The sequence below is a fragment of the Polypterus senegalus genome, chromosome 17, assembly GCF_016835505.1.
Source record: "Polypterus senegalus isolate Bchr_013 chromosome 17, ASM1683550v1, whole genome shotgun sequence".
NCBI lineage: Eukaryota > Metazoa > Chordata > Cladistia > Polypteriformes > Polypteridae > Polypterus > Polypterus senegalus.
Genome location: NC_053170.1, coordinates 2,647,634 through 2,673,797, shown reverse-complemented (window position 1 = coordinate 2,673,797; position 26,164 = coordinate 2,647,634). Strand labels below are relative to the sequence as shown.

The 26,164-nt window shown below is 48.4% G+C and overlaps 1 protein-coding gene across 1 annotated transcript in view; it reads left to right on the top strand.

Moving 5' to 3' along the window:
* lrp2b (low density lipoprotein receptor-related protein 2b) overlaps positions 1–26,164 on the top strand; it is a 184,999-nt gene that overhangs the window by 92,069 nt on the left and 66,766 nt on the right. The window contains exons 42-52 of the mRNA XM_039740545.1: positions 811–969; positions 2,418–2,707; positions 5,876–6,079; positions 6,189–6,431; positions 6,517–6,642; positions 9,514–9,633; positions 13,120–13,251; positions 18,332–18,533; positions 18,632–18,927; positions 21,692–22,208; positions 22,666–22,818. Coding sequence (XP_039596479.1) covers positions 811–969; positions 2,418–2,707; positions 5,876–6,079; positions 6,189–6,431; positions 6,517–6,642; positions 9,514–9,633; positions 13,120–13,251; positions 18,332–18,533; positions 18,632–18,927; positions 21,692–22,208; positions 22,666–22,818 — 2,442 coding nt within the window. The remainder of the gene's footprint in view (positions 1–810; positions 970–2,417; positions 2,708–5,875; positions 6,080–6,188; positions 6,432–6,516; positions 6,643–9,513; positions 9,634–13,119; positions 13,252–18,331; positions 18,534–18,631; positions 18,928–21,691; positions 22,209–22,665; positions 22,819–26,164) is intronic.

Below are 26,164 nucleotides of genomic sequence, written 5' to 3'. Positions count from 1 at the left end.
AGTCGGGTGGAAGAGGACAGAGCTCGGAGGAGAGGAGTGGAGGTGGACCTGAGAGGAGTAAAGGCCTTGTGAAAGACCTGAACTTTAGGGGTGATTGGTGCTGTGCCACTGGGTTTGTGCACTTTATAATATTGTACATATTGTAAATAAACGTGTGGTGGTTCAAAACATCATGTCTACCTGTCTGTGTCCGGGCTGTTCCCCACAATGTGTAAGGCACTATGTGATTGATAGATGGATGGATGGATGGATGGAAGGCACTATGTAATAGATAGATTGATTGACTGCAGGGCTATGCCATCTTATAAAGGTAGGGTGCCATGACGTGAGACATAACATGCCCTACATGTCATTAGACTGGCAATGGGCATCACAGCCATCAACAATACAACCACAGCTGTGCAAGGGCAAACAAGCTCATGTCATGGAAGAGAACAATAATAGTAAAGATGGTACTGAGGAGAACCTAACGTTTCAACATCTCAGTTTGAAACTATGGCCGTTGACAACAACAGAGGAGAGGAAAGTGAGAGCTCCACTCATCAACCACCCTTGAGAACTTAAACCTCTGGGGATCCACAGTCAGTTACAACAGCCATTCACAGTCCTGGAGACCTTGGTCAGCTGGTTGCCCACACTCTCCTGGGCACTATTCATTGGTACTGTCTAGTCATTTCCTTCCTGGGTTTCATAGTCTCTTAGTTTCTTTGGCATTTCACCACAGATGTGCGGCCCACTTGTTACTTTCTGGCACGCCACATTTGACATGGGCACCATCTGCTGATTAATATGGACCCCTGATTCTTTCAGGTACATGTATTGGACTGACTGGAGCAGCCACGCAAAAATCGAGAGAGCCACGCTGGGCGGGAATTTCCGTGTGCCGATCATCAACAGCAGCCTGGTCTGGCCGAGTGGCCTCACACTGGACTACGAGGATGGGCTCCTGTACTGGGCAGACACCTACCTGTAAGTCTGGTCTTTGTTTGTTGCATCCAGCAGGGGGCGCTAGATCCTTCTCCTCTTTAAAAGATAGATTTCATGTACTTGGCAGCAAAACACCCTCAGCAAGTTTATAAAACTAAAATGAGGGGGTGACCCTTGGCTCCATTTCTTTTTACAATCAGATGAAAAGAAGCCCATTGGTGTTGTGCTTTTGACTGTCAGGTTCTCAAAAAGCCATGAAAAGCCACGCCAGCCCACTTTGCAGGTTTGAAACCAGTGAACAGGCCTCACCCTAAGCCACCCCGCTCTGAACTCAAATGGCCGAGGCTCAAATATGGAGGCTGAGGCTTTCCAGTTCACCGTTTTAGAAAAGCCCTTTAATGAAGGGAGGGAATACCACTGAAACCTCCGGTCCAAAGGACCAACGGCATACGGCGTTTGTTCTGTTTAAGATTTTCTCCTTGTGATTATTTTCACTCAGAGTGCCACCTGACACAGACATTGACTGAGTATGTCGGAGTTGGGGTTTCAGAGGGGATTTGTCACTTCCCTGGCCTGGTGTGGAATTACCTTTGCTTGTTTCATACAACGTCCCCCAACTCGCACGTGTGTGACAACGTTCTTACATACCAGGGAGCCGAGAGCTGGGTGAGACTAGGTCACCATGAAATGAATGCTTACTGAAGGAGTGAGAGGCATCATGCTGGGACTGGCACCCCAGTCAGAGTTGTACCAGGCTCCTTACACAGCTGGGACTCCAGTATAATGGAAGGACAGTGGGGTGGCAATTTGTTCTGAGCATTGTCTTCCCCAGTACTGCAGGTGGCAGCCCCGCCAGGGTTACGGCACCACTACAGAATCCAACAGGGCACATTGGGAACTGTAGTTCCTTGGCACAGCCCTGTTGGGTTCTGTGTGTGCTGCCGGGGTGGGGGGGGGACTAGTGAGCCATACTTGGTCGGACTCTTACCTCATCCGGAAAGTGCTTCTTAGCCACAGTCTCAGGACCCCAGAGGTGTTACATAAAAGGAGCTGCCCACCTCAGCACAGGGGACTGGAGTCAGGAGGAGGCGGAGGACAAAGCTTGCTGAAAGGAGCAGAGGAAGAGCTGCGGAAAGAGTTGTGGTTGTGGTGTGGGAAACGTTTTACTGTAAGAGTCTCACACAATAAAAACCTTGTTGTTTCATTGGAGCCTGTTGTGTCGGGAGGTTGGGAAGCTGCAGTGCCCCCTGAGGACCAGAAAGGTACAAATGAATTCTCACAGATCGTCCGTCCCCCCCTTTATGTTGTGAAGAACAATAAAACATGACCCCAAGCAACACATTCAAGTAGCTCTGCATCAGCAGGAGGAAGTTCCATTGATTTGGCAACATAACCAAAATCAGAATCGGGGGCACAAGAGCTCTGCCATCTGACTGGGGGCACTGTCACTCTTTTTCTTGACTTTGTCCCTCATTTTATTCACATCTCAGGAAAACGATTGAGCGCTCCTCTCTGACTGGCGCCAACAGACAGGTGATTGTGGGCAAAGCCTTTTACCCGTTTGCCATGACCGTGTACCAGCAGCACATCTTCTGGACCGACTGGGACACGCGCAGCATCTACAGGGCCAACAAAGACGACGGCTCAGGTCTGACCGCCCTGCTCCGCAATATCCAGTACCGACCCCATGACATCCACATATCCACGCCGTCAAGACAACAGAAGTGCGGCAGCGCCTGTGAACAGTTCAACGGGGGCTGCAGCCATGTCTGCGTGTCAGGTAAGAGCCTTGGGGGGTCTGAGTGGGTGGGAGGCATGAATGGGACTGTCACATCCCGCACAGACTCATGTCTTGGCACTGCTCCTTAATGGCAAAGCATGAACTTCACAAAGCCACCTAATCCAAAAGCAGATGCTGGGCATGAGGGGGGCACTGGGCAAACTCGCGTCAATACATACAAGATGGAATCGTATGATTGGGCTGCCATGGCCATCTTCGGAGTAGTTGAAGGAGAAGCAAAGGACAATTGGGGAGAACATACTAACGTGCGGCAGCACGAGGGTGACGGGCCTTCACTGTCTCATCGGCTTCCCCAAACTCTGCAACCTCTGTTTTGTGCCGCGAGGAAACCCAACGTGGTGGTCTTCTTCTCTGTGTGTTGATAATTCTCGTGAACGTTTTGTGTGATATCCCACACAAAGTCCGTCATTCTTTATGTCACTTCCACAGTTTTGGACTTTGGGGATTTTGAATTGGAGGTCTATGGCTCTTCTGAGGAGGTTGTGATTTATTCACATTTCACTACGATGCCATTTTATTTGCTCATTTGGGTCCATTTTGCAACTGCATGGGAATGTTCTGAGAGTCTTTTCTGGGCACTCGTCAAAGTGATGGCGTGTAGGTCAGAGTGAATATTTCTGGGGTATCCGTTAGCACTGTAGTGATGTCAACGGTCATGAACCCAAGAGCAATGAGCCACTGCATCCTGGTAACGAAGCCACCAATTGGTGGTGCCTCAGAAGAACAAAATGGTGAATATAGAACAATCCGGATTTATAAAATGTTAAGGGTCGGCTGTCTGTCAGACAAAGACTCGTGAACCACTGGGCCTTGGACCTTCATTTTGGTCATTTTGCAGTCATACAGTGGGGGAAGATAAGCATTGAGTGTGTCAATGTTGTTCTCAGAAAATATATTGCTAATGGGCCATTGACATGAAATTGACACCAGACGTCGGTAACAACCCAAGTAATCTACACATACAAAGAAATCCAAACCAACAAGTCCATAAGTTATAAAGTAGAATTGAACACATGAAGAACAGGAGGGGCAAGAAGGCCTGGAAAGCCAAGAAAGCAGCTGACGCCTGTCACTCCTGATAGCCCCCCTGTCAGTGCCCATGAATATCAGCTGGTCGAGCCCTCATTGACGGCCTGTCATTACCAAGGGTGTCACACAAGAAGCATCTCATGATGGGTGAAAGCAAAGAGCTCACTCAAGACCTTCACAAGCGTAGTGATGGCGTTGGTGACAGACGTCTTTCTTAACTTCTGAATGTCCCAGTGAGCACCGGAAGTGGAAAGAACATCATAAAGCGTCCACCACCAGGCGCTCCTCGCAAGATTTCTGTCAAAAGAAGAATCAGGACAATCAGGACCACCGGCCGAGAGCTTCAGAAAGACCTGCAGTTAGCAGGTCCAGTAAGTGATGCACTCCACCGCCATGGCCTCACCACGCGAGACTCCACTGCTGAAGAAGAAGCACGTCGAAGCTCATTGAAAGTTCACTGCACAACATTTGGACAAGAAAATGAAATAACTGGGAGAGTAGAGTCGGGTCAGAGGAGAGCAACGTGGACCTCTTTGGATGTCATTGGAGGAGAAATGGGTCTGCACATCATCAGCCCAGAAACACCACACCAACAGTGAAGTTTGGAGGTGAGAACATCACGGTGTGAGGCTGGCAGACTTCACAGAATTGAAGGAAGGATGGATGGAGAAATGGAGAAATGGAGCGGGACATTCATGAGAAGAATCTGCTGCCTTCTACCAGGATGCTGGACATTTCAGTAAGACACAAGGACCTCAAAGACACAGCCAAGGAAACTCTCAACTGGTCTCGGAGAATAAAGGAAATGAAGAAGCTGCTGGAAGGGCCCAGTCAGTCACCCGAACTGAAGATCAGAGACCCTGAGAACCTTCGAGATTTGAACACAGTTTGGGTCCATATCCCACCTGAGCAATGCAGGCGACTCGTTTCTCCACACAGGAGGCGTCCTGAAGCTGTCATCACCCACAAGGGCTCTTCTACTGCGTGTTACACAAGCGTGTTCTGCACTTATTCCCCGTGTCATTCCACTTTATCACACATCACGTCATTTATGGACTTATTGGTTTGGATTTCCTCCTATGTGTGGATGACTCGGGTTGTTACCGACTTCTGGTGTCAATTTCATGTTGTGGGGGACTGCTGGCTGCTCAACCCGGCCGGGATGCCCAAAGAAGAGAAGGATAGGGCAAAGCAGCTACTGAGGGGCACTGCCTCCCCCAAGACACCAAATGGCAAGTTCCCTGCAACATAGTGGTGCCCGCAGGGCATCATGGGATCTGTAGTTCGGCATCACAGCCCTGAAGGAGACACTGCAGGAAGATCTGGGGAGTTGTATTTTCTGTCGAGCCCGGAAGTACTCCCAAGTCACGGGGTCGGAAGCCCCAAAGTACTTCTGGGCTGAAGGAAACCTCAAGTCCTCCATCTGACCTGGAAGTGCTGGCAAGTCACGAGGATGGGAGACCGGAAACACTTCCAGGTCAAGGACTATATAAAGGACTACTGAAGACCCAGCAAGCGAGCCGGAGTCGGGAGGTAGAGGGAAGAGCTTGCTGGGAGGTGTTGAAGAGAGATTTTGTGTTGATTAATTGTCTTTACTGTTATTGTTTATTATGTTTATTATTCTATAAAGGAAGAAGAAGAAGAATTAAATACCTTCTTGGTGATTTTACCCGGTGTTCAGTGTGCCTGTCTGTTGGGTTGAAAAGGGCAACAGCAACCCCAGCGTCTTACAACATCAATACCCCCCTTTAGAAAAATATTTACTGAGAACAACGTTGAGGCGTTCAATGCTTATTTTCCCCGCTGTATGCGTAATGCATCCCAAAAATCGCTCCTGTAGGCTACCTCTGCCACAAAATTGGGCTTCAGGGGTCCTTCTCACTGCAAGCGTCAAAATGGCCGCACACCTTCACAGTGGTGTGAGGAACTAAAGAAACCGAACCGCAGCCATTGCAGCAGAAAGTCCAACTGAAGGACTGGAGGTGCAGCCTTCCTCCACCACGTTATCGGGTTAAGGGACCGAAGACCACCCCCGGCCCCATGGATGCCCCCAATTCCTACACTTGCATCTTTACTGGCCACCTGCTGACCGTGGGTTGTTTTTTTATTTCCTCGCAGGTCCCAGTGGCGCTGAATGCCAGTGCCCCTCAGAGGGCAGGTGGTACCTGGCAAATAATGGCAAGGACTGCGTAAAGGATGAGGGTGCCCGCTGTGGCGAGGGACAATTCACCTGCCTGACCGGCCAGTGCATCTCGGAGCGGTGGAAATGCAACGGCTACAAGGACTGTGCGGACAATTCAGATGAGCTGGAAAGAGTGTGTGGTAAGAAATGGGGGCTTTAGAGGGGGCAAGCAACCCACTCTGCCATTATGACCCCGTGAGCCCCCCCATTCATTTCTGACCATTTACTTCTCTATCCCCCTGTCTCTAGCCTTTCACACTTGCTCGCCAATGGACTTCACCTGTGACAACGGCCGCTGTGTGCCTTACGCCTTCCGCTGCGACCACTTCAACGACTGTGGAGACTACAGCGACGAGGTGGGCTGCGCCTTCCCCACCTGCAACCCGAGCACGGAGTTCACCTGCAGCAATGGCCGCTGCATCTCTCAGCAGTTCGTGTGCGACGGCATCAACCACTGCCTGGACAACCAGACCTCGGATGAAATTAACTGCCGTGAGTGACCGCTACCCGTGTCTGCTCTGTACATGAGAGAGGAGTCACCTCGGGGGTCTCACTTTCACCTTGTCATTTCCTACAGCGAACCGGACGTGCCCAGCAGGGACAGTCAAGTGCACGACGACCAACATCTGCATAAATCCCAGCAGCATGTGTGACGGCTTCAACAACTGCGGTGACAACAGTGACGAGGACCCCATGTTCTGCCGTGAGCCCATTTTAATTGTTCATTTTATTTTAAGATAAAAAGGTGTGACTGTTGACGTCCATAAAGCACACACTCAGCTCATAACGTCACTGGCCACTTCGTTAGGCCAAAGCTTCTGACCACTCCTGCCAAACAGCCAATCACGAGCGAGCGACTCGGGCAGCCGTGGTCAGCAGGTGCAGTTGTGATTGGACCAAATGTTGGATCAGCTGACTGCTGGGAGGCCTCCAGGCTGGCAGATCACAGGAGAACGGCCATTCACAAAGATCTTCTCACTAGAGAGAAAGGCAGAAGGGCATCTCCGGGGGGCACAGGTCTGGCACAGCAGCAGAAGACCAAAAGGGCACAGGGATCAAAAGCTGATGACTTTTTTCTCTTTGGTTACAATGTGGTATCTACGGGTTTGTCTCGAAATTCTCTCGTCTTTCTTTGTATTTTGTGGGTGGATCCCCAAGACGCGGTGCCATCCATCCATCACCGTTAATGGGCCACCCATCTATCTATCTATCTATCTATCTATCTATCTATCTATCTATCTATCTATCTATCTATCTATCTATCTATCTATTATATAGTGCCTTTCATCTATCTATCTATCATTATATAGAGCCTTTCACTTTATCTATCTATCTATCTATCTATCTATCTATCTATCTATCTATCTATCTATCTACAAAGGCTTCTGGGAATTGAAGTCCAGTGGGTTCATTTTGTATGGGCTCTGGTGGGTTTTGGTGGTTTTGGTTTAAACTTGTTGCTCTGGATTTCGGGCTCTGGTTTGGATTTTGCTTTTAGAAAAATTGTTGGCATTGGATTGCCTTTGGCAACTCCTAGCTCTTTAAAGCATCGTTTATAGTTGTTTTTTTATTTTTATTAATTAAACCCCCTCTTTTATAACGATTTCGTTTTGCATTTTTTCTCCAACTGGACTTTCCACGGTTCTCTCCTTGGTGAGACGTACTTCTCAATTTTTTAAAACCTTGTCTTCACTATTGAGGCCTTGTTAGGCCTGAAGCCTCCCGTTTTCTTGGGATCAGGCTTGCCTTGGGGTAAGGTTTGTTCGGTGGGCTATTTTGGAGCCCTCGCCCCTTTCTTATTTAATGCTGCCAGAGCAATCACAACGTCAGTAGTCGGCATATTGTCACATGCGGAGTACGGTGAAATTGTCACCTCCATTAAACATTTTGTCATCCTCTAACACCATGGGCAATTCATATTTATTTCATAGAAAACACAAATCGGTTTACGTTTTGTAATGTGAAACCTTGTGGGGGAAATAAAAACCCTTAGAGTGGACCCGGTAGAGTTCTGGTTGGTGTGTGTTTAGGTATATAAGGTGAAGCCCCCGAAGACTCTTCAAACGGACAGGATGGCACTATGCTGAGCCCCTGAAATGTCTCCACGGTCTGTGTGGTTTTTAGCACATCAGAACACTCTGGACGAGATCAGGCCATTCAGCCCAAGAAAGCTCACCAGTCCTCTCCACTTATTCTTCCAAAAAAACATCAAGTCGAGTTTTGAAAGTCCCTAACGTCTTCCAGTCCACCACACTACTTGGTCTCTTATTCCAAGTGTCTGTCGTTCTTTGTGTAAAGAAAAACTTCCTAATGTTTATGTGAAATTTTCCCTTCACAAGTTTCCAACTGTGTCCCCGTGTTCTTGAGGACCTCATTTTAAAGTCACCGTCTGATCCACTGCACTCATTCCCTTCATCATTTTAAACGCTTCACTCAGGTCTCCTCTTCATCTCCTTAAGGCTCAGCTCTTTTAATCTTTCCTCATCACTTAACCCCTGTAGTCCTGAATCAGCCCAGTCGCTCTTCTCTGGACCTTCTCTAGTGCTGCTATGTCTTTATGGAGACCAAAACTTCACCCCGTACTCCAGGTGAGGCCTCACCAATGTGTTATAAAGACTGAGCAGATCCTCCTGTGACTTGTACTCCACACGGTAAGGCGCTATATAACCTGACAGTCTGTAAGTCTTCTTAATGGCTTCTGTCTGGAAGTCGATAGCTTAGAGTCCACTACGACTCCTAAATTCTTCTCATAAGATGGACTCTCAGACCCCCATTGTGTATTCAAACCTCACATTTTTCCTTCCTATGTGTAATTCTTTACATTTACTGACATTAAATTTCATTGTCCACAAATCTGCCCGAGCCTGTCTTTGTATTTTGTGGGTGGATGTCCAAGAGGCGGAGGTGTTTTGAGCACATCCATCCAGAAGGACACCTCGGGTGCAGACCCCAGACACTCTGGATGTCCCACCTAGCCTAGGAACGTCTTGGTATCTCTCTGCGTTCAAATATAAGAATGGCTCCAACCGTCCAAACCCTGACACACAGCCCGTCCTCCTACTCACTGTCTCGGTAGTAGACTCGCAGGCCTCCGACGTTGGGCACGTTGCTCCTCATCACCACCAGGCCAGCCCTTGACCCTTTGTCCACTCGTTCGATCACCTCGTAGTCCACGTCCGTGTAGCAGAGGTACTTCTGATGGACCGCCAGGCCCCAAGGATGAGACAGGCCGCTCACCACGGTCCTCCGGCCCGACCCGTCCACGTTTCCAGTTTCGACCTGCCAAGAGACGCTCCAAATGTCACCTTCCGGCTACTCACTTCTTATCTGATGTACAAATTTGCCAAAAATTCCTGGCATTTCACTGAGGTCTCCTCTTCATCATCTGTAAAGGCTCAGCTCTTTGAATCTTTCCTCCTAACTCATCCTCTGTAGCCCTGAATCAGCCTAGTCGCTCTTCTCTGGACCTTCTCTTGTGCTGTTATGTCCTTTTTTGTAGCCTGGAGACCAAACCTGTGCGGTTTGCTCTTCTTCTTCTTCTTCTTCTTCACAACTCCTATTTTTCTTCTTCCAGGCACGCGGACCTGTGAGCCAGACAAGCACCAGTGCGACTCCGGGAAGTGCATTCCCTCTTTCTGGGTGTGCGATGGGCTTGCGGATTGCCTCGATGGCTCAGATGAGCCCCCTTCCTGTGGTAAGTGGACTGTTTCCTCTCTTATTAAAGAAGAAACCACAACGTGACAGTCAGTTGTCTTCATCTTAGCTGACTGGTGCTGCATATGCCCAGGTAAGGGTGGTCCGACAGTTGGCTGAAGTCTGTTTGTTATTCCTGCCTCGCAAAAATTGTAAAAAAGGGCCTGAAAAGTTTCCAAAGCCAGACCCACTCTACTAGTAGGCCTCACCCCAGAGTGCCAAGCCCAAAACTGAATAGGCAGGCAGCCAGCCTGCACGGCTCTAAAATGAGGCAGAAAGTTTAAAATAGCAAAATAACTTAAAATACCCAAACGTAGGACAAAGATTGACCAGTAGATCAAGAGTTTGGCCTTTGAGCTCAGGTCTGTCTTCACCACCACTAACTGGCATAACGTCTGTATGACTGTGGACGCCGTTCTGACCCACCTATTCCTTCTTTCCTCACTTGTGAACGAGATACGTAACTCAGCTTGAAGTAGCATTTCCTCAACCAACCTGGAGAGGGCCCTCCACTCTTTTCCAGGCCACAGAGTTAGAGGTGTTCACCACGACCACTGCACACTAAGCTGCCAACTGCCCCTGTTCACACCTGAGGTCACCACCAGACGAAACTCATCTGCCAAAAGCAGAGATGCAATCCTAGGGGCCACCGAAATGAACCCCCTCCACCACTTGACTGTGCCTAGACATCTTGTCCATAAAAATTATGAGCAGAATCGATGACAAAGGACATCGGTGGCCTATGGCCAGCAACTGATAGAACTTCACCGCAGATACAAGCAGCAGAAATGAGTTTCCTGTGCAGGTTGTCCGGGCTCAGCCTCAGAGGAAGGGTGTGGAGCGCCGACATTCTGGAGGAGCTCAGAGTAGAGTTGCTGTTCCGCCACTGAGGTGGTCCGGCCGTCTGATTAGGAATCCTCCCCGTGGAGGTCTTTTGAGCACATCCAACCAGAAGGACACCTCAGGTGCAGACCCCACACACTCTGGATCTCCCAGCTAGCCTAGGAACGTCTCGGTATCTCTCTGCAGAAGTTGGAGGTGGTGGTGGGCAAAAAGGACGTCTGGACATCTTAGCCTGCTGCCCCCATGACCCGGATCAGGATCAAGTAGTAGAAGATTGGTGGGCAGGTGGATGGACGCCCATAATTGGTGCTGAGGAAAGCCATTGCTTTCCAAGACAAATCAAACCAAAGTTCCTTAAGATTTTGATTTATGGGATTCACAAAAAAAGAACGAGGCAGAGAAAAGAAGCCAAAAGCAAACGAGCCCAGAAAATCACAAAACAACAGGAGCGGAGCGCAATACGAGAGACGGTTGTGGGCCACCAGGGGGTGCACCAGCCGCCCCGACCCCGACACAGACAGACATGGGACACAAGTGCAAGCACATGCTCTTCCTTTTCTTTCTTTCCCACGCACAGTCACAAACATCGAGCGCACGTCTCTTCCACTTTTCCTCCGTTCCTCCTGCCAAGCTTCATCTCCCTCCTTCCAACTCTGCCTTCCGGAGTAGCGGCTGCTGCCTCCTTTCATAAGGCACCCTGGAAGTGCTCCAGGTGCTCGTTGACCCAGCACGTCCGGGTATGGCAGAAGTGCTGCAATTAAGGGCTGAGCAGCAGCTGCAGCACCCCCTGGTGGCGCCCATAGAACACAACAGAGCTGCACCAAACTCCAACTCCCAGCATGCCTTGCAAGACTCTGTGGTGCTATAGCAACCCAGAAGGGCTGTCCTCTAGCGTCCTGAGGAAGGTAATGACCCAAATGTGCTCTCTCTCTCTGTCCTTCCACGCAGCTGGCATCCCGGCCAGATAATTTACCAGCAACGCCCCTTGGTGGCGCCCATGAAACACAACAGGGCTGCACCAAACTCCAGCTCCCATGGAGCCCTGTGGGAGTCCGAGGCACCAGTGCCACCCAGGGGGGCTGCCACCTAGCACTCCAGGGGGGTAATGCTCTGTATATGCTGCCTCCCTTGCTCATTCCACCCAGGTGGCATCCCAGCGATATGATGAACCAGCAACGCCCCCTGGTGGTGCCCACAGAACACAACAGGGCTACACCAAACTACAGCTCCCAGCCAGGGGGGCTGCCACTTAGCGCTCCAGGAGGGTAGTAATGCTCTGGATACGCTCCCTCCCTCGGTCCTTCCAGCGTAGAGGCATCCTGGCCAGATAACGAACCAGCAACGCCCCCTGGTGGCACCCACAAAACACAACAGGGATGCCCCAAATCCAACTCCCAGCATGCCCTGCAGGAATCTTTGATATTGTAGCAACCTAGAAGGGCTGCCCTCCGCCGTCCCGGGGTAGATAATGCCCCAAATGTGCTCACTCCCTCGGCCCTTCCACCCAGCTGGCACCCTGACCAGATAATGAATCAGCAGCGCCCCCTGGTGGCGCCCACAGAACACAACAGAGCTGCATGGAGCCCTGCGGAAGTCAGAGGCACTGCTGCCACCCAGGGGGGCTGCCACTTAGCGCTCCAGGGGGGTAATGCTCTGTATAATGTAAAGCACTTTGAGATACATTTTTTTTGTATGAAAATGTGCTATATAAATAAATGTTGATTGATTGATTGATATGCTGCCTCCCTTGGTCCTTCCTCCTATCTTGGTATCATCTGCAAACTTATCCAGCTTGATCCTTATTTTCCTATCTAAATCATTTCTATATATTAAAAATAGCAGCGGCCCCGCCACTGCCCCCTGCTGGTCACCACTCTTAACATCAGCCAGTTCTGATGAGGTTCCTCGCACCGTCATCCTCTGAGTCTGAGCCAATTCTGCACCCGTCTACAAAGTATAATTAAGAAAGAAAGAAAGAATCAACCATAACCACTCACTTGAGGTGTAATCAATTACTTCTGGTCACAAAGTGATGATTTCGCTCATCAAACAGCCAACATTGGCTTCCATTTTTTAAACAAGTGTGACAGGACAAGGTGGCAAGTGGAGAGCTCAGAATGAAGTTCAAGTGAGTTTCGATTCCCAGATTTACAAACCAGAAACTCACCGAACGAGAGGGTCTTCGCACGCTTCTTAAAGACAAGAGAGCATCCAACCGAATGAAATGACATGTAGACGGCAACGGGAAGAGTAACAAAATAGACTGGAATCCGGGAAAAGGGGAGGATTCACCAACTCTGATGGTGTCTGACTGACTGCGGACCCCCAGAGGTTTGTTTTCCCCATTGACGCTGTTGCCTACGTTCTTGTTTTCCTCTCCTCCTGGGCGGGCATTATTTGGATCTTGTAACTATCTTTATGTGTAATTCCGATTTTAAAAGGTTTGTCATTTTATTTTAGCTGAGAACGTACTCTGATCTGTGGTGGGCTGGCGCCCTGCCTGGGGTTTGTTCCGGCCTTGCGCCCTATGCTGGCTGGGATTGGCTCCAGCAGACCCCCGTGATGTGGAGAATGACTGACTGACGTACTCAGCGAAGGGGGCCATAGAGAAATAAACTGAATTGAATTCTTGTGTCTTCTGCAGAGGAGCTTGTGGAAACGTGCCACCCTGAGCAGTTCACCTGCACCAACGGGCACTGCATCCCGGCCTCCATGGTGTGTGACGGGAATAACGACTGCGGAGACATGAGCGACGAGCACAGCGACCGGCACTGCGGTAGGTCGTCACAAAGGGGGTCGTGGGGGTATTTTGCTGTTGGGGTTGGTGGGATGGTGTCCACCGATGTGCCACAGACGAGAGATGCTTGCCTGGTTCATGTTGTTGGTTGTGTTATTCATTTTATTCACTGTTTGGTATGACCTTCTACTCATTTTGGGGGCTTCCTAAAGTGGAGAATCTGTTTCTGGAGTTTTGTGTAATGCTCTGGATGCCATTTCTCCGGTTTGAGTCTCACGCTCCAGTATTGTTGCAGTTTAGTTGATCTCCTGGCATCTTCTGTTTGATTGTGCATCTGACCAAAAAAAATGACACAACTTCGAAACGATTTGGTGATGTTGGCAGTTGGGACTCTGCACCGGTAAAGCGCGTCGCCGCATTCGCCACACGATGAACCACCTCAGGGTCCCAAATTAGGAGCCGAGTGCAGCCGTGCAACGGGCGACACCTCGGCACCACACTGGAACACTGGATGGGGTGCCAATCCTGTCACCAACTACCAAGTTCTCCCTGTAAGTTGAAGGATCAGCTTGCAGTAATGATTCAAGTTAACGTCCTCCTCAGGACATTCAAGGGGCCGACGGAGTGGAGTCACTTGTGACAAACAATTTAGATAACCGGAAAATAAAGACTCTCTGGCTTAGAAAGCCCTCAAAATGAGTAGAAGATCATAACAAACGATGGACAAAAGTGAATAAAATAATCAGTAACTCAGCCGATAACGTGACACACGCTCCCCGCTGGGGGGATTCACTGGGACCGTGAACTTCAAATGGTCCTCAGTGGTTTGTATGCCCCCCATGTCCTAATGAGATGACAGATGGCATCCTGGTGGATCTCCTCCCAGATGTGGACCAGGGTATCACTGAGCTCCTGGACAGGCTGAGGCATCAGATGGACACGAACACAATGTTCCACCCAGAGGCGTCAGGCGAGTGAGTAGAAGATCATAACAAACGATGGACAAGAGAGAATAAAATAATCAGTAACTCGGCCGATAACGTGACACACGCTCCCCGCTGGGGGGATTCACTGCGACCGTTGTGCCCCGTCTCGGCCACTCTCCTTCCTGGGACAGCCCCGCCATTAAAGTCCATTTAGCCAGCGGTCAACTAGGCTGCTAGCTGTGAAACAAAAATGGCGTTCAGTGACCAGCAAACTTCACACTGTTGAGGCGAGAAGAACGAGGTTCAGTTCTTATTTGGAAGCGTTTCCCTGTCCTCATACCCGTCATTTAGTTTTAAAAATGAATTTAAGCAAAAGAAAGAAATAAGCAGACTTTGCCTGTGACACGTGTCTTGTGGTTCTTCTGGTAGTTTGATACCCACTTGACCGATTTATAAGAACATCCTGTTAGGAGAGCCGTAGAACCGAATTGACTTGATTGGCTGGTGTGCTGCTGCCTGAGGAGGGTAATGACCCAAATGTGCTCTCTCCCTCTGTCCTTCCACGCAGCTGGCATTCCGGCCAGATAATTTACCAGCAACACCCCTTGGTGGCGCCCATGAAACACAACAGGGCTGCACCAAACTCCAGCTCCCATGGAGCCCTGTGGGAGTCCGAGGCACCAGTGCCACCCAGGGGGCTGCCACCTAGCACTCCAGGGGGGTAATGCTCTGTATATGCTGCCTCCCTTGCTCATTCCACCCAGGTGGCATCCCAGCGATATGATGAACCAGCAACGCCCCCTGGTGGTGCCCACAGAACACAACAGGGCTACACCAAACTACAGCTCCCAGCCAGGGGGGCTGCCACTTAGCCCTCCAGGAGGGTAGTAATGCTCTGGATACACTCCCTCCCTCGGTCCTTCCAGCGTAGAGGCATCCTGGCCAGATAATGAACCAGCAACGCCCCCTGATGGCACCCACAGAACACAACAGGGATGCCCCAAATCCAACTCCCAGCATGCCCTGCGGGAATCTTTGATACTGTAGCAACCCAGAAGGGCTGCCCTCCGCCGTCCCAGGGTAGATAATGCCCCAAATGTGCTCACTCCCTCGGCCCTGTGTGCTGCTGCCAACTGCCTACGTTGGGCTAGAAAAGAGCGGAGAAATCACGGGACGGTCACGACTGGCCAAGCCACGCCCCTTCCAGTCTCCGCCCTATTTAACCAAAGTCCTCACCGGAAGTCGGCAATCATGGATGGACCTCCTTCTGCAGAGAATGGAGCTCCGCCCCTCTGAGGTTTCCTTCTTTAGCTAACGAGGCCACCCTTTGCATGGCACCTTTGGGCCGCAACATTAAAGCGAGCGTCTTCTGGGACCCCAGCCCTTGATTTTTGTTTCTGCTTCTCAATTCACAACATTTATGGGGAATAAAAAGGCAGTTGTGCCCTGGAAACGAAACAAGGCTGCTTCACTCCTCACTAGCGCTGGCCTTCGTGTCTTTTACCTCCTTCTCGTAATTTTGGACTGCAAGGCGGCCCAGTTAAGAAGTGGCCTCTGAGTCTGTAAGTTCAGGTGAAACAAAACCAACTCCGTCCTCACCTGTAGATTTATAAACTGCTCAAAAAAAATGAGAACCCATCAGATCTTAATGGGAATGCTGGCCGTCTCTGCTGCTATGGTCTGATCTGGTGACGTGTGAGGAACGAAAGGATGGAAATGAAAAGATCAACCGACAGAGAGAGGGCTGAACTCAAAGACAAAGGGGGGAAATGGTGGGACAGGCAGGCAGGCAGGTGAGTCCATTTGGCCGAAACTTCAAATCGCACCCTGTAGTTTGTATGTCCGCCCCAGACACTGCCCCCCCGTCCATGTCCTAATGAGATGACAGATGGCATCCTGGTGGATCTCCTCCTAGATCTGGACCAGGGTATCACTGAGCTCCTGGATTGGCTGAGGTGTCGGATGGACCGAAACATAATGTCCCACCCAGAGGTGCCAGGCGAGTGAACATGGGGTGGGGTGGGGGGGGCAATCAATGGTATCAAGTCCTTCATCCTCTTGCCACATGAGGCCGGGCATTGTCAGGCACCAGGAGGAACCAGCATAGAGTCTGCCAGTGGGTCCAAGGATTTCCTCCCAATACCTAATAGCAGTCCTGCAGTGCCCACCGTTGTCTCGCCTGTAGAGGTCTGGCCCATCACTGACCCCCCCACCAGACCCATTCATGCTGAACACCATAACGTTCTCCACGGCTTCTCCAAACCCTTTCACATCTGTCACATGTGCTCAGGGTGAACCTGCTGTCATCTGTGAAAAGCACAGGGTGCCAATTCTGGTATTCTATGGCAGTGCCAATCAAGCTCCACGGTGCCCACTAGAGGCCCTCAGGCCACCCTCATGAAGTCTGTTTCTGATTGTTTGAGATGTCAGAGACATTCACACCAGTGGCCAGCCTGCCTGCTGGAGGTCATTTTGTAGGCTCTGCCAGTGCTCATCCTGTTTCTCCGGTGGGTCTTGCTGATGGGTTAAGGACCTTCTACGAGGGGCCCTGTCCAGCTCTCCTGTCTCCTGGAATCTCCTCCATGCCCTTGAGCAAACCTTCTGGCAATGCCACGTGGTATTGATGTGAGAAGCTGGACTACCTGTGCCAGCTCTGTAGGGTCCAGGTATGCCCTCATGCTACCAGTAGTGACGCAGACTGGAGACAAATTCAAAACGAGTGACAAAACAGATGAGGGGGGAAAAATGTCCGTGGCCTCCCTCCAGCTGTTAAAGCATATATTCCTGTTTTGGGGGTCGTCTCAGTGTTGCCCCCTCTAGTGCACCAAAGCAGCTGAAACTGATGAACAAGCCCCCCTGCTACGTCACTGACCAGATCAATAGCCCCCAAGTGTCATTGACTTGATGCTGTGCTCTCATTAAACAGGGTGCCATTCGTTTTTTTTGACCAGTATACATTACTGGCTATGCAGGCCTGAGCTGTAAAAAGCCCAGGCTCCTAATAATCATGGATTCTGGCAATTCAATCAGTCGCTCGCATCAGCTCTGTATCACCAGCTAAGCAAGTTGCTCTTTTGCCCGGCGGTTTTGTTTTGATGACAATGTCGATTTCTTTCAGCTTCATGCTGTACCCTCGTACTTCCGGCCCAGACAGACAGACCGACCGACAGACACACACACACACTTCCACGCGTTTATATATAAGATTTTTATTGTCCAGTCTGCTCCTTTAGAATGGAGGGCAAGAAACGCCAGAAGTCCTCGTGTCCAAAGTCGGACCCCCTCCAGTCTCAGGCCTGTCTACCTGAAACCCTCACCGAATGCCACCCTATGGCCTCCTCTCAACCCCATAAAGCTCACATTACGAGAGATCCAAATCACTAAAGCAAGAGCAAACACGCTCCCTGCCCTGGTATTTGGCTCTGAGGTATGGAGTCCAGGCACAGCGTCCAACGGAGAGAAGGACACTGAAAGTATCGCTCAGAGATCGGATGAAAAACGAGGCTTCACAGACGCCATCACCGCGACACCCGGGCAGGGCATGTGATAGACACAGAAAGTGACATTTGGGTGGCCCTTTGTGCACCCATCTCTGATGAGACGGAGTATGGAAAGACCCCAAGCCTAACCCTAACCCTCATAGCACAGGACGACCGATCAGCTGTTAGCCTCCTCACTTTGGGGGATGAACCCGTCCCGATGACACTGAGGCTCCCAGTTTGGCGCCAGTTCCCAGCATTGAAGCCGTCTCCGCTATATTCTGCATATATTCATTTGTACAGGAGAAGACATTTCCTTCCAAACATTTGAGTTGGTGGGGCGGCACCAGACATCCCGCTAATATAAAATATAAAAGTGTGCCACCTGTGTTAGAACTGGCGTGATGCGCGTTTAATGGGCTTACTTTGCTCGTTATATTTGCACAATAACTGAACCTTCAGGTGCTTCATTGGAGAGCAAGTAACGAGTCCGCAGCCACTTTGGGTTTTTCCTAACAAATCAATCCGGAAATTCACAAAAAATGTTGAAAAGTGAAACGTCACCATAAACCTTTCCAGCCCCCGTGACCGTGACACTTTTTTCTTTTATTCTTTTGTCTTTCATCCGCAGTGGGGAGCTGGGGGGGGGGCGCCGAGGCCTGTAACTTTGATTCTTCTTCGTTTTGATCGCCTTGACTTCTCTCGTCTCTCCAGATGAGGTGACGTGCCGCCCGGACGAGTTCACTTGCCCTCTTCCCTGGTATTCAGGCCCCCGGTGCATCCCCAAATCCTACGTGTGTGATGGAGAGCGGGACTGCAGCAACGCAGCCGACGAGCTTCAGAACTGTACCACCAGGCAGTGCCACGCCAACGAGTTCCGGTGTGCCAACGGTCTGTGCATCCCTCTCCATTTCAGGTGTGGTGCACTTGCTGATGGCATCTGAACGTGGTCCTCTGACATTCAATTAGATGCCCAGCGCCTTTTTTTTTTCTTCATTTCTTGTCTCCTCACAGGTGTGACAGGCATAACGACTGCGGGGATGGCAGTGATGAGAAGGGCTGCACCTACCCGTCCTGCAGCGCCAGCCAGTTCACGTGCCAGAACGGCATGTGCATCCCAAGTGCGTTCATATGTGACGGAGACAACGACTGCTGGGACAATTCGGACGAGCTGGACAGTCTTTGCCTGACCCCGGTGCCCACCTGTGCACCGGGCCAGTTTCACTGCAGCTCAGGGGAGTGCATCGATCTACACAAAGTCTGCAATGGACAAAATGACTGCAGTGACATGAGTGACGAAAGAAGATGTGGTAAGACGTGGCTTAGGAATCGAGGGAGGGGGGCAAACCGGGCAACATAACCATAGGTTCAACCATGGGGAGCAAGTGCCAGTGGAGCCATCCTGGTGATGTGGGACCCTCAAATGAACAGATTTAGACCAGTGGATTTCCAGTGCCAGTCCTGATGCCCCCCTGTGGCTGCTGGGTTTTGCTTATTATTTTATCTTTAACTGGCGGGGCTGCGATCTGAGCAATCGCTGTGGAGCTCAGAATTGACACTGGCAGTGCGCCATGCAGTGAGTATGTCTCTGTCATACGCCATTTGGTATGGGACTGAAAAGCAGACACTTCGCTTTTTATTAAGGCGGACTGATCTCATTGTTTTGGTGACTCGTCTTTTAGAAAAGAGAATTCAGAAATAGTCCTGCTCTTGCCAGTTACTCTCCGTTGGTTGTTCTTCCTGTTAATTCAGGTTCTTGGGTGGTGTTTGCTCCTTTAAAATGACAAACAGGATAATAAAGCATAGAATTAACACAAAACACAAAATGATGAGATATTAAATAGAGATTAATAGAATACAAAAGGACAAAAACAGAAACCCATTCAATTGCATAAACAGCAAAGAAATTCACAAAACAAAAACACAAAATGAATAAATAAAATGAAAATAAAGTGAAGCCCAGTCAGACCAGAACTGCCTTAAAAGATTTGTTTCTAGCCACCGCCTGCAAAGATTTTTCAATTTATATGCACAGGAGCAGCGCAGCGCTGACAAAGTGTCACAAGTGTCACACGACGACAATGGAACACCAGTCCTGTCACCGTCTGCCAGCTCACCACACTCATTCTATGTAATACATGTGATATATCATGTGCAGTACGTGCTATATTATTTATATGTTATATATTATATACAGTATGTGTGATTATATCATGTGATTATGTAATATTGACTAAACAGAAATTCATAATATTTCAACAAAAACACACACAACCTATTTTATATAAATATATATATACATACAGTATATATACAGTATATGAGATTATATAGTTATGAGATTTTTATATGATTATATAATGTTAACTAAATAGACATTCAAATTATATCAATAAAAATACTCAAGACTTATTTTATATAAATATATATATATATACATACAGTATATATACAGTATATGAGATTATATAGTTCTAGTTAAGAGATTATTATCCATCCATCCATCTATTATCCAACCCGCTATATCCTAACACAGGGTCACGGGGGTCTGCTGGAGCCAACACCGGGCACAAGGCAGTAAACAAACCCCGGGCAGGGCGCCAGCCCACCGCAGGGCACACACACACACACGGGACAATTTAGGATCGCCAATCCACTTAACCTGCACGTCTTTGGACTGTGGGAGGAAACCCACGCAGACACGGGGAGAACATACAAACTCCACCTGGGAAGTAAACCAGGGTCTCCTAACTGTGAGGCTACCCACTGTGCCACCGTGCCACCCTAGAGACTATTATATGATTACATAATATTAACTTAATAGACATTCATGATAAATACATCAAGAAAAATACACAAAAGATGTATTTTATATAATAATTTGTCATATATACAATAAAAATATATAAATATAGTAACAAAATCCAAAGGACAGTTAAATAGAGTTGGGGCGCCTTGGAGATGAACCCCAATATTTGTTGCCCAAAAAAGAAAACAAGAAGCGAGACAAAAAGCATCAAGGCCTGAGTGTCTTCCCAGACGACAGTCCGAGTTCGACTGCTCCAAAGATGGCGGCGTTGCCCCTTAGGAGGGCGCCAGACCAGAAGGGGCGATGCCAGGAGACGATGATCCACTAGTGGCATCAGGTAGACTGGCAGTCATTGAGTCTGTAGAAAGAAAAGGAGGAGATGCCTTAGGTGATGGTGCCAACCTTTGGTTTGGGGTGGATTCCTTTGAAGAAACATCAATGACAAAGCAGTACGTAAAGAGCGGTAATATAAAGAGAGGGCACTCGGCTCAGGGATGAGACCCCCGCTACACCATAACAAATACGGCCAGCAAAGAAGAAATAAAAATCGTCCAACAATTTTACCGTAACACCAAAACAAGAATGAAAGCACAAATCGTGTGACAAGCGGAGTTCCAAACATTGCAGGACCCCAGAGTGTCGACAGCGTGACGCACGACGGATCGGCTGCAGTTGAGACGATGGGACCCTCTGATTATTTTTCTATAATAAGCTTCACATTGTAGACGTGAAGACGTGGAGTTTAGTCGAGGATTTTAAATTGGATCTTTCTTTAGGGTCTTAAGTGCCCGTGATAAAGTTAAGGAGCCGGTGGTGTCGCTAGAACTTGAAGGCCCCAAGTACACCAAATAAACTGAGACCCCCTCAATGAAATTGAGTTAAAAGTGAGCAACCTCCGTGAGGCTCATCAAGAACATCAGCCAGCTGACAGTGGAGCTCCTTGTGCAACTAGACCCCCAAACCTGAACCCCCCTCCCCGTACCTTACCTGTTCATTCCGATGTCGAGTTGGCGAGCGTGTCAATAATACAGGACCTCGTACCCACCGTGGACCTCCCAGCCCCATAGGTCCCCCGTCTACACTGCCTCTCTATGGAGTGACTCTGAGTGAAGTCACCCACATATAAAGCGGGCAGCAGACTCGGGTTCAAGTGAGGATGCCTCTGAAAGACACAAGGAGCCGACAGCGGGCCGCGGTGCCACCTTTCTACAGTATGTCTCATTGGAACTTCAATTCATGTTTGCTCTTTCATTGTCTCCCTCAAGGTGTGGATGAATGTGCCGATGTGGCTGTGAGCCAGTGTGCCCAGAACTGCACCAACACCCTCACCAGTTACTACTGCTCCTGCTGGCCAGGCTACCGACTGATGCCCGACGGCAAAGCGTGCGAAGACATCGACGAGTGCTCCGAGACCCCTGCCATATGCAGCCAGATCTGCGAGAACTCTGTCGGCTCTTTCCACTGCAAATGCGCCAGTGGGTACATCCGAGAGCCCGACGGGCACACCTGCCGCCACAACAGCCCCGTGCAGCCCTACCTGCTCTTCAGCAATGGCTACTACATTCGGAACCTGACAACGGATGGCGGCAGCTTGTCCATCGTTCTGCAGGGCCTGACAAACGGAGTGGCACTGGACTTTGACCACTATGAGCAGAGGCTCTACTGGATTGATGTCGGGGAAGGCAAAATCGAGAGGATGTTCTTCAATGGCACCGGCAGAGAAACCGTCATTGACCACAATGTGCCCCAGCCAGAGGGATTAGCCATCGACTGGGTGGGCAGGTAAAGAAAGGCCTCTGCCGCGATGGCCCTGATGTTTCATGAACCTCATTTTAGTAGTCGTTCCTGCTGATTCCCCCCACTTCCAGAGCCCCGGGTGCAAATCCCAATTATTGTCTAATGCAGATTCTGCGTGTGCCCTCCAAGTGCTTGTGGGTTTTCTCCACATCCTCTGCATGTCTGGTGACTCTGAGGTGGGACTGGAGCCACGTGAGTGGGTGTGCCCTGCAGTGGACTGGCATTCTGTCCAGGGTCAGCTGCTGACTGGCACCCATTACTGCTGAGTTTGGCTGTGGCATTTCAGATTGAAGCACTGGGATAAGACAGTTTGGACAATAACCAAATAAATCGGGCGTCGAGTGCCCAGTCTATGCCACTTGGCATCATTTGCCATCTCTCCAGGGAGGCACAGCTGAAAGCAGCAACTGCATTTTATGTTTTTGTTTTTTTACCAATACAGGAAAATGTACTGGACGGACGCGACCATAGGAGCCATCCACGTGTCCGAGCTGGACGGGCGCTTCCGGAGAAAGCTGATCAGCGACTGCGTGGGGCCAAATCACACTTACTGCTTCGAAAGGCCGCAGGCTGTGGCGGTCAATCCAAAGCTGGGGTACGTGAGGCGGGCACCGAGTCATAGAGTCTGGGTGGGGGGGAACTAAAGACATACATAAAAAAATGACAATGCTCTCTGTGTACACCGGACAATAAGGAAGGACCACCTAAAACAATTCAAGACAGCCCACCACTGACAACGCTTGAAAGATTCAGCAGCAGCTTTAATGAAATGAAACGAAACGCCTTGGGGGGGTCACAGCGGGGGTCTCGCCGAAAGGCAGCACTGGCAGCTTTGAAGGCTTATAGTGTTTGGGGGAGAGAAATCATTGAGGGTCTTTGGAGTAACGACAGGACCGGCGTTCATTTAGGGGCTTCTGTTGTAGCCATTCATTAATCATGTAACAGACACAACAGCAGCAATAATAATAATAATAATAGTAACAATAATAATAATAATAATAACAATAATAATAATAACAATAATAGTAATGATAATAATAATAATAATAATGACAATAATAATAATAATAATAGTAACGATAATAATAATAATAGTAATAATAGTACATAATAACAATAATAGTAGTAATAATAATAATAATAATAATAATAATAATAATAATAATAATAGTAATGATAATAATAATAACAATAATAATAATAGTAACAATAATAATAATAATAATAATGACAATAATAGTAATAATAACAATAATAATAATAATGACAATAATAATAATAATAGTAATGATAATAATAATAAAATATAATAATAATAATAATAATGACAATAATAATAATAATAATAATAATGATAATAATAATAATAATAATAATAATAATAATAATAATAATAATAATAATAATAATAATAATAGTAATTATAAATAATAATAATAATAATAATACTAATAATAATAATGACAATAATAGTAATGATAATAATAATAATAATAGTAATAATAATAATAATAATAATAATAATAATAATGACAATAATAGTAATGATAATAATAATAATAATAATAATAGTAATAACAATAATAATAACAACATCCATCAATCCATCCATTACCCAACACACTATATACCAACTACAGGGTCACGGGGGTCTGCTGGAGCCAATCCCAGCCAACACAGGGCACAAGGCAGGAAACAAAGCCCGGGCAGGGCGCCAACCCACCGCAGGGCACACACACACACACACACGGGACAATTTAGGATCGCCAATGTACCCAACCTGCATGTCTCTGGATTGTGGGAGGAAACCCATGCAGACACGGGGAGAACATGCAAACTCCACACAGGGATGTCCTGGGGAGCGAACCCTTAAGGGTCTCCTAACTGCAAGGCAGCAGCACTACCCACGGCGCCACCATGCCACCCATAATAACAATAATAATAATAATATTTCAATGAGCTCTACACACGTGACAGTCAGGACGCTGTCTGCCTCTAATAATAATAAGTTAGTGATGAGCAAATCAATTCACGAAAATTCATTTCACGAGCAATTTAGCAATTCTGAAACATGAAACTCACCAAAGAGTTGTTCGTTATTTGGTGGTAAAGGTTTTTTTAGGTGGAGAACAAGGACCACGGCTCTCAGAGGCCTCATTCAGTCAGTCCATTGGGTGCTACGGGCCCAGAGCAGCGTCGTTTGTGACAGGTAAAGGGGCGCGAGCTCCGGACACCCAGGGGGACACGGGTCGTAAAAGTATGATAATATAATTATGTACAACTAAGTGGAGCCATTTGTTTTACTGACAGAGCCCAAGAGGGGACCCCCACCCCATTGTACCAGCTGGCTGCCATTTGTAAAAGTGAAAGTGGGCATGCCCTGTACAACAATGGGCACTCACCCCATAAAGTCTGCAGTGTATGCACAAAGGGACATCATTTGTGCCATCGAAGAGGCATATAAGTGTTGTCACTAAAACTGTCAACAAAAGTCGGGACGTGGAATAGTGAGAGTCACAAACCAGAAGGCCTTCAATTACTGAGAGCGCACAGTTGAGCGGTGAATCCGTAACTTTGGACTCTGCACTAGAAGGGACACTCCACCCAAAAAATGACATTTTTAATATGTTACTTCCCCAAAGTGTTTTGTAGTAAAGACTGAAAACCTTTTGATTGTGTGTGTGTGTAAGTGTGTTGGTTTGAAGTATCCACCCCACTCATAAATATGGATGAGTTACCACAGAGTTAGTTAGCACCATAAAATGTTTTGTTCGCAGTTTGATCTTATTTCATCCACAAGATGGCAGCACAATGCCGTCCCACTCGGTGAACCGTTTTTATATGGCATTCCAAAACCTAGAAGGTTAAAGATGACTTTGGTTACGACCTGCCGGGTCCACAAAAAAGGCTTCCAATGAGGCCTAGAAATGTAAAGAACCCAAAGTCAGCCTGCTGCACCCACCCCAAAGGGTCATCCCAGACTACACGACTGGCCTAACAGACCAGATTTTTTTAATCTTGAGGCCTTGTTTTTGAGTTTCGTGAGCCAAGCAGAATTAAAAATGTGCAAAAAGTGAGAAGTGAAGAACATAATTGGTAAGAAATATCACAGTTTCCAAAGAAAAGGAACAACAAAATAAGCAAACAAAAATAAATGAAACTAAAGCCAGCAATGAAGTCCAAGAAGACTCTGACGTAATCCACTTTCTGGCTCCCATCATGGTGATTTGTGCAGAACCTGACAGTCTTCATCAGTGAAAACACAGATATGTGAAACGCAGGCCTTCACAAAGGAGTGACAGAAGAGAATTGAATTACAAAATCATCTTCCAGTTAAGGCACGGTGGCGCAGTGGGTAGCGCTGCTGCCTCGCAGTAAGGAGACCCGTCTGGGTTCGCTTCCCGGGTCCTCCCTGGGTGGAGTTTGCATGTTCTCCCCGTGTCTGCGTGGGTTTCCTCCCACAGTCCAAAGACATGCAGGTTGGGTACATTGGCGATCCTAAATTGTCCCGTGTGTGTGTGTGTGTGTGTGTGTGCCCTGCGGTGGGTTGGCGCCCTGCCCGGGCTTTGTTTCCTGCCTTGTGCCCTGTGTTGGCTGGGATTGGCTCCAGCAGACCCCCGTGACCCTGTAGTTGGGATATAGTGTGTTGGGTAATGGATTATTGGATGGATGGATCTTCCAGTTAAGGGGAGAGGACTCCAAAAAGCCTGCAGGACAAATGAAGGCAAATCTGACCCAGGAAAATGGGAGGCTTAAAGCCTTTGAGTCAAACGGATTAAAGTACCAAACAAAACTCTCAGAAAAGCTCAAAGCGTCTCACCAGAGGGACCACCGTGTAACTCCAGCTGGAGCAGAACTAAGTCCCGGTACGGATCTTCATAAAATTAAGAGGTACCACGAAAAAAGGGAAATAAAAGGTCAACAGAGCCAAATAAGGCATA